This window comes from Triturus cristatus, chromosome 4_1 (assembly GCF_964204655.1).
Source record: "Triturus cristatus chromosome 4_1, aTriCri1.1, whole genome shotgun sequence".
In the NCBI taxonomy this organism is placed as follows: domain Eukaryota; kingdom Metazoa; phylum Chordata; class Amphibia; order Caudata; family Salamandridae; genus Triturus; species Triturus cristatus.
This window is the reverse complement of record NC_140585.1, coordinates 156,021,629-156,030,907: the sequence shown is the minus strand read 5'-3', so window position 1 is coordinate 156,030,907 and position 9,279 is coordinate 156,021,629. Positions and strand designations below refer to the sequence as shown.

The following is a 9,279-nucleotide window of genomic DNA, read 5'->3' as shown; positions in this document are numbered from 1 at the left end:
GTTTGCTTCAAAGGTTCGAAAGATTTATGTTACCTCTGAACTAATATTGTGTAATATGGAAAAACTAGAATCTTCTGAGAATCATGAGGAATCTCTCCTTTGCCTCTTACAGTGTACAGAATCTCATCTATGTAGTTCAGTAAATGAGCTATGATTGCCATGGGTGCAGCACCAAATGGTGGCCATCGTGCTAGTGTGTGATGGGCTTGTTTGATAAGGAAACAGGGGGAGAGGTACGGTGGTACACAGCCATTGTTCAAGGAAATGTAATGGGTGTGATCCAACCACGCCCTCCAGGAAGCCTTTCAAGGGCACGTTTTTGCATCTAGTGTGGCCCTTGTTGTCCTCAGCTTGGGCTGGCAACTCAAGGACTCAATTTATGTACCATCTTTCAAAGTTTCTGAGTTATCCCTTCTAGACTGGTGATGCAGACCTCTGTATCTGTTACTCATGAGGTAGTATTATGGAGGTCCTACTGCAGCAGTGTCACATGTGCCCCACCTCTCCAATCTTAGTCTCCAAGACCCTCCGAGAGAAATCTATGGCCTGCAGTATTACATCCGTTTCAGGGTGGAGTGTCTCTTCACAGCTGTTCTATCTCTGATCTGCAGGTCCTCCTGCAATAGGCAAAGGTTTAGCATATTTGTCTATCTTCCACTGTTTGAAAACTATCTTATTTTGAGCCTTATTATCTTGATTCAATGCCATGGCACCGGTCTTACCACAGCCCGCCAGATCTCCCCTGCGTTATCTCCAGAGTGGAATTGGGAGTGGCATGAGAAGCCCACCGGTTTCTCCAAGGTAACCTTCCAGGTGGTTGGGGGAGGATGTGCAGTCCTGAACTTCTTTTTATCTCCAGTTCCCCCCCAATAGTCGCTCCCCAGGGGGGACAAAATGGCTCACCTGCCCTTATTTTCTTAGCCCAGATCCTGGACCCTAGGGTCTCCCATGGATAACGTACTGCAGCTTAGAGGTGGGTGCTACCATTTCCAGTGGAGCAATATCCCCAGGGATGTTCCCGCCTAACAATCACTGGGGACGGAGATCGTCATTTTCGGGTTGCAAGTTCCGGTGACCCCCAATTGGGCCAACTAGAGGGTAGTACATTCTATCCTGTGTGGCCTGGGCAGCAGCATTCACCTCAAAACCCTCCTAGAGACAGTGATAGGGTTTCAGGCTAATTTGGCCTCTCCCTGGCACCTCTCCACGGTGGCAAAACTCTCTGGCTTCCATATGGAGCGTGTAGGGGTGTTATCTTAACTAGCCCTGGTGTGACGCTGCTTTCATTGTCTCACCTGAAAGCTCCTTCCTGCTCCTCTGTGTCGTGGCAATATTTCAAATGCTCCACATGTTCCTGCACTTATCTCCCCTTCATCTGGGGCTTAGGATGCATCATCGGCTGTTTACACAGACTCTTCACTCCTCACAACCACTACCACGCCACAGATCAGAGGCTTTATTATCTCTAGACCAAGGCCCAACCCCCTCAGATGGCGGGGTCTGTGGATAGATATCCCCGTCTGCCTAGCCTGGTCTCCTGTTTCACATCATCTCATGCCATTGGTCTGTTTTTAGGGGATCCCCGTGTTCCCTGTGAGCAGAACACAGGGTTTTGTGCTGAGTCCTGGTCTCTGCACTCCCCATGCCACAGGATGCTGTTGGATGCCTGGTGTGGGTGCAGGACCACTACAGAATTGAGTTTGTCATATTTTGTCTCATACCCCGTAGTTTATTCTTGATTTCTTTGGGGCGGACAAAAATCATGTAATTTGCTCTAGTGCAGTGTAATCATGTGAAATTAGAGCAAAATTAAACAAGATTACACAGAATTACACGTGAAGCATAACCCTGCCTTTAGCTATATTTTCTTAGCACTAAATATACTCTAACAGCTAAAATTACCTAGATGATGCATTTTGGACTAATACAATGGCAGTAAATGCAACAGAATAACCTGAACATCAACAGCCCGTAGCCTCTTGTGCTCTATTCCTGTGCTCTTGGGTAGGCATTTTTGCCACAAATTAAGTGAATAGGCATAATCATGTAATTTTCTGTAATTTCGCATAACAAGCATAAGGTGAAATTACCTAAATTACTCTATTTACTCTGGCATAATTAACATTTCTTCCAGTCCTTCTTTTGATCTGTTACTGAATCAAAAAAGGGAATAAGTAATAGAACTTGTATTTATAGACTTTCCATTAAGTAACACAAGGGGTCATAAAAGAACAACAATATAAAATATAAAACATAGATCCATGAAACATAAGTAGCAAAATCATTCTGACAACATATGTTAAAGGGCGAGATAATTCCCAACTCTAAGTCCTTAATAACATTGAAAATTCTTGTTCTCAAATGCTATAAAATGTTTGATTGCATAACAGGACTGAAGGCTTCAGATTATGCATGTTTAAAGTTCCTCATGATCAGTGCTAAATTAGTTTTGGGTGATGGCTTATAACAGGTTTGCTTGGAAACTGATTCTGAGGCCCAATCAGCCATGCACATTATATCTTGCAGACTTGTATCTAATAAATAGAATTTAGGCGCCATGGCTTCTCTGTCCCAAAGGGCCGTGAAAAGTGAGATGTGAATATCTGCTTCCAGCATAAGCTACTTTACATGCCTGTCTAATGTAAATGCAGAAATTGCGGGATAAGGGTAACTATAGAAATTAGAAACTTACCAGAAAGGGATGACCTGAGATCCATTGTCTTGTTTTTGATTACATAAAATTCTACCACACAAGCATTCAATCTGTTGGGAACCTCAGCTGTAAGGCAGTTTTCGTTCTTTTTCCAATCAAAAATAGCATCTCCTTCTGTAAAGAACCTACATGCTAGATTGAGGGCTCTGACTTCTGATATTCTTCAGTAAGATGTCAAACAAGAAGTATGGTTAGTTTTGCTGAAAGTTGGTACTGAGACAAAGAATCAATTCATGGCCAGTTCCGCAGAAATTTCTCAAACAATATACCTGAGCATAGGAGGATAAGAAAATCGAATACCGTGAAGTAGTGTGGAGACCAGAGCTTGTCTACCTATTTGGTGTTCTGGTATTGTAATTTGACCCTCCAAAATGGCTCATCAGGAAGAATTAACCGCTCAGTAAGAAAGACCTTTAACCTTCAGGATGCCTAAAAAATAGACCCACTTGCACCAGCGACCCATCTACCCCATGCTAATCAATAGCATTTGTTAGTAGAGTCTGAATGAAAGTCCTGTCATTTTCCATTGCATCATAAAAGTTTACATGGTAACATGGCATAAGTTGAAGCTGATTCAGAAGGAGCAGGGGATGGAGCTGACCATTTGGATCCAAGAGCAGATCCGGTAATGATGGAAGAAGCAAAGGGGACTGGCTAGACAATTATATTAGGATTGGGAACCAAGGTTCAGATCTCTATAATGGGTTTATAGCAATAATAGAAAATGGCAGGAATGCACCATCTCTTCTTTTCCTAGAGGAAAAAGCTGTAACCACTTCTAATGCATCCAATCATACTGCCCACAGCTGTAAAACAATGCTATCTGAAAGGTTTACCTGGAGGCAAATATATCAATTTTGACGAGTTCCCATTTCTCCGTCAATTTTTTATGAATAATGAGGGATGTAGTTTCCATTGCTGGCATTGATTCAAAACCAGAAATTCTAGTCAGCTAATTGGTTTTATCTGCCGGGAAAGTGAATAGCCAGTACTGAATCGTTGTTGAGGCACAACTTCCAAATTTCATTCACAATTGCTGCTAGTAAGTGAAATTCCCCCACCCCAGGCAGTTGATATATTGGACAGCTGATATGTTGTCTATCGTGAGCAAAAGAAAACAATGTGATTTCTTTGGGGTCAGATACTGGATCACAAATGACAAAGTACTAGTGCCTTTTTCAACCACAATGTCTGGAGCAAAGTCAAAGGGCATCTATTCCAATTCTCCATCTGGGCTGACCACCATTGAAACTCTTGTCTAACTTCCTCAGACAAAGGAATTGCCTGATAGGAGAAACCCTTGTACAGATGTATTATCTTCAGGCACTGTAGCAGTTAATAGTGTAATGGACCTGGCAAACTTGCTTAGATGGAGGCTAATTACAGGCCCTTTAACTGTGCAATCCATCGTTATCTTGTCCTTCACTAGACCTCTGCATTTCACTTTTTTGATAGCTTTCATCTTCTGGTCTGGAAGTAAGAGAGTTGCCAATAGGATACTATAGAAAAGCCCAGGACAGGTATAAATGAGATGAAGAGAAAGATTATCAGCTGCAGATGGTTTGGAGGAAGGGTTTGGTCCTGAGCGTACATTAAAATACTGTTATGATATATTGACAGACAAATTATTCTCTGCCTAAGAGACTGAACTACAGGCTTCAGTAGCTTGGTTAAACACAAAAGGGCTAAGGACAGCCCAATTGGAAATGCAAAGAACTTGTAGTTTGCCACTTTCCAGCAAAACTGAAGGAAGCAGCTCTGAGGAAGAAAAATTGGGACTAAGAGGTAAGCGTCATTCTGGTCCAGCAGCAGCATAAAGTTCCATTCCTTCAGTGTGTATCAAAGGAGGTGAGTGAACTCCATCTTGAAATGTCTCTAGAGAATCAAAGTATTGAATTATTTGTGATTGATGACTGATTAGCAACCTCCCCCTTTCTTGTCCACCAAGAAAATGTTGCATATAAAGCCTCCAGGATGGGAAAAAAGTGACTTGAATTGCTTTCATTTGAATCAGTGATTGTATCTCCTCTCGAAAAACCTGTTTCTCTATAGAGAACTGTAATGGTGTTGGGGGAAGTGTTTGCCAAGGAGTATTGTAAAACAGAAGCCACTTGCATGTGTGATTTGACTGAACAATTGGTTTCTGCCTCTGAGTTCAAATGGGGGAAACAGTTGAAATCTTATCTATGAAGGAGGAGTTGTAGGGTCCTCCATGGCAGGTTCCATAATACCCCTTGTAGCACTGGCAGAAAAGAAAACATCTCAATGGCAAACATCCCAGTAGCCCTACCTCCTTGAGAGACCTCTGAAAGACATCTGGATCTGCTGGCCCTGAGAAAAAAGGCTATTGAGCCTTGTGTTATGTGGTAAGCCTGCTTAAAATCCGAATCACCTCCTTGACAATTGTGTCTCCAAAAAATAGTTCAGCAGCTGAGCGGCCAGGGCTTGTAGCCAGAACTTTGAATTAATTGTTAGAAGAAAGGATTGCCCCTCTTAACTAAGAAGGAGGCAGTTCCCATTCCCTAATTAACAGATTCCTAAAAACAAGCAGACTTCATAAGCCCGGCTTTTTAAGACCACTGAGTCCATAAGGAAACATTGTTGTTTGGATAAAAATGCAAAATCTTAAATATTGGATTGCAGATCTGAAAGATCAAGCAACATGTCTTGACGGGCACTGTCCTTCTTAGGGTGCTTGACATAGTCGCCGAAGAGCGTGGAGCATTTCCTGGGTATTAGCCAACTGATCAAGGGGCAAAGATAGTCTAATCTTAAGCATTTCTGCACTTCTTTGAGTAAAGGTTTCCACACTCTAGCCTGAACAGAGGCCGTCATTGTAGCTAAAACAACCCAGTCAGATGAGCGTGGGTATGCTATCTCATCCAGGTAAAAGGTGTCCATCAGAAGGTCAGACATGAGCGATAGATTGGAAGGGCCTTCCAATAATCATAGTTGTTATACATCTAGTGTTTAGGAAATGGCCAATGAGAATTAAAGGTCTGGATCATCATCAGAGTCACCACTCTCCTGTCGTGATCCTATAGGATGTCATGTGAATATACCTCATCTTCAAGACCTTGTGAACCCTTAGACAGGGAGTCCAAATGAGTTTTATTTTAGTTTATCTAAGGCTGCTGCCTTAGACAGTCTCTTTTTAAGTTTTAATCAGAGATTCTCATGACCAGTGGGGGGTCTCAGGCCTAGCGGCTAGATAGTATGGTTGTCATGCTCCAGCAGTAAACGAAAGGAACAGCTTGGTTCCAGTGACACATTGAGCTGTACTCGACCGATGAGCCAATAATTAGGGTGAAACCAGTCCTGGGTTGCTTGTGTTCCAGTTCATGGAGGATCTGACTTGGCAGTTCGGGTCGGACTGTTTCTATAAGAGCATGGTCAAGAGTGATTTGCATATAGCTGGGCCCAATTTTAAGTGGCATTCTGTTCTAAATAACAATATATTGGAATGCAGCCCAAGTGATTACTTAACTGAGACTAATTCAAGCATTCCTTTCTTCACTGTTTTGTATACTTAATGCAACAAAGAGTGCTAGCTCCATGAAATAAGTACCAGTGGTGCCCAACAGTAACCACACCCCTAAATTAAGTGCTGTTTGTAATGCATTATTGTGTCACCAATTGCCCATTGTGCACCACATAGATGGCTTGGTAGTTTCACATTTTTCAAATTCTAATATTTTCATATTGTAATCATACCGTGTATCATTATTGTTGTGCCAAAGTCAAATATTTTTAGTTTTCTCATGCCTTGGTGACTTTATAGCAAAGTTTGGTTTATTAGAATACAGTGTTAGCAGTAGACATTTTATTCACTCTACCCTTTCCGGTCACAATCATGTATTTTACTTGACAATTTCTTCTAAAGTGATATTCTATAATCAATATGGCTAGATGCCTGCCCCGTAAAGAGTGGGTTCCACCTGTATCACCAAATTACAGAAGCAGATAAAATACTGTAATACATTATGTGCACATATGCCTAGATTCACTTTTATCTTTTGTATTTAACTGTTCAACTTGTAACACAATAAAATGGCATAGTAAAGATACAGTACAAAAGGTCACACATTTTAAATCAACTTCTCTCAGAACTATGATAATGTATCACATACAGAGCATCTGGCATGTGTAAGATGAATGACAGCACACCTGACTCCCAAGACTGCCAAGAATTGTGGTATGTACATGTTTATGTAGAATGTTGCTGATCAGCTATGAATCTGAGACCATTATCAAACAAATAGATTGCATTTAATGATACCCCTGTAATTTGGATGCAGAAGAGGCATTATTGGTCTTTGTATCTCTACTCCTGTCTATCTGTAATAGTGCTATCAGAATTAAAAAATACATAAATTAGCACAGATTCTGCACTTACATTGCAGCACTTAACTTATATGAATTACTACTAGCTCAAATTTAGTGCTGATTCACAATAGGTTTTAACAAATATATGCAAATTGATCCACATCTGATCTCATAGATGATCAGATAATGTCCAGTTTGGTGTTCATTATATTTTTAATAATTGAAAATTAACACAGCTGAAAAGGGACATTTCACATAGATGACATTGGGAAAAAGGTACTCATTCCATCAATGAGACACAATCTATTGCTCTAGATCTATAGTAGCAAAGTCCAACCCTCACGACAATGGCAAGGTCTTCACGAATCCTATCTTTTTCAGGGCATTCTTCATGCTCTTGTTTCTGAGGCTGTAGATCAGGGGGTTTAGCATGGGGATAACCACAGCGTAGAACACAGAGCTCACAAAGTCTTGCTCCTGTGAATGACTGGAGTTTGGTCGGAGATACATGTAAAGGAGAGTCCCATAGAAGATCACAACACACAGGAAGTGGGATCCACAGGTGGAGATTACCTTATTCATACCCGTCACAGATTGGATTTTCAAAACTGCACTGAGAATAGAACTGTAGGAGACTAGAATAATGAGGATGGCACCCACTGTGAACAGTAGAGAGAAGGCGAACAATAGCATCTTATTGCTCCATGTATCAGTGCATGACAGCCTATAGAGGACTAGAAAGTCACAAAAGAAGTGCCTGATCACATTGGGCCCACAGAAGGAGAGTACCGACATGTACCCAATGTTAATTACAGAGCTTACAAAGCTGATAGCATACACCGCCACCACTGACCACAAGCAGACATTCTTGGCCATTATGAGTGTGTAACGCAGTGGAATGCAAATTGCCATATATCGATCAATAGCCATCAATGCTAAAAGGTTGCACTCTGTTGTTGCAAACAGAGAAAACGAAGAGAGTTGAGTAAAGCAGCCAGGAACAGAGATGGACTTTTTCTCTGACAGGAGGTCAGTCAACATCTTGGGGGTGATAGTAGAAGAGTAGCACAGATCAATAAAGGCAAGGTGACTGATGAAGAAGTACATAGGCACGCAAAGACGAGGGTCACTTCTGATCAGAAGCATAATTCCAACATTCCCAGCAACAGTGATGATGTAAACAACGAGGAATATCAGGAACAGGAGAAGTTCCAGCTCTGGAATATCAGTAAGTCCTGATAGCAGAAACTCTGTCACCACAGTGTGGTTTCCTCCTTCCATTGGATGTGGACATATGCCACATAGAGTAATGCTGAGAATGAAAAGGAAAAATACTGATAGAAATGTTATATCTTATTTTTCTTCCATTTAGATTTTTAAGTAGGGCAAACATTGAAGGAAGTTCATGCTGTCCTCTACTGACGTTTGTAGATGGTGGACATGTCACCGGCAGAGAATACTCAAACTCTGTTGAGGTTCAGAGGTAAATTCACCATAAATGTTGACAGATCAGCAACCCCATCTAAAGAGACAAAGCCAAACATATTTATGGCTCAATTAACTTTGTTAACAATTGCCATGGCAAGGGGGGGAGAGAAAGGAAAGTATCTTCTTACAAACATTCTGTGAACATATGCTACAATGTTGTCAAGGGGTAAGCAAAGTTGCAAAGTGTCATTTTCAATGATCATTTCTGATAGTGACAAATCATTCCTGCTGCCACTTTATGCCACTAAAAGCCTTGGATGGATCGCTAAAAATGGTCACTATTGTTGAGCAGTTGGATGTGATAGCATGTCTTCTTGATAATGTCATGATGCTTTGTCATTCTTCACAATAGGAAGAGATCCTTTCTTCAGCCAGGTGTACCAGAGAAATAAAAAAGTGTCCCCTACTTCTATTGTTAGATGATCCAGACATGTGGCCTCTAACAATATAGTCATATTTTATTGTATATTTACTGTGCCCTCATTTGTTACGGACATTCCACAATTGAATTGGTCATAGGCAGATTAGCCAGAAATTTTCTACACAAAGTCGCTCCACACATGATGAGGATGGCTTGTAAAGAAAGATCTTAAATCATACCCAAGATATCTAAGTCTGCCTGACAAGGCATGAATGATACATCAGCAGACGTAAAAGTCTACCAGCAAAAATTTAAATCAGCATTAAACCTATTAATGCTATCTACCTCACCCTCTACCTCCCTGTAGAGTGACTACCAGAACAGTGTCAAC

General features: G+C 41.3%; 1 protein-coding gene across 1 annotated transcript; it reads right to left on the bottom strand.

Moving 5' to 3' along the window:
• Nucleotides 1–7,378: 7,378 nt before the first annotated feature.
• On the bottom strand, nucleotides 7,379–8,320 carry LOC146853753 (olfactory receptor 8U3-like). Its single transcript, XM_085650865.1, has one exon. The coding sequence runs from the start codon at nucleotides 8,318–8,320 to the stop codon at nucleotides 7,379–7,381; it is 942 nt and encodes a 313-aa protein (XP_085506991.1).
• Nucleotides 8,321–9,279: the final 959 nt, after the last annotated feature.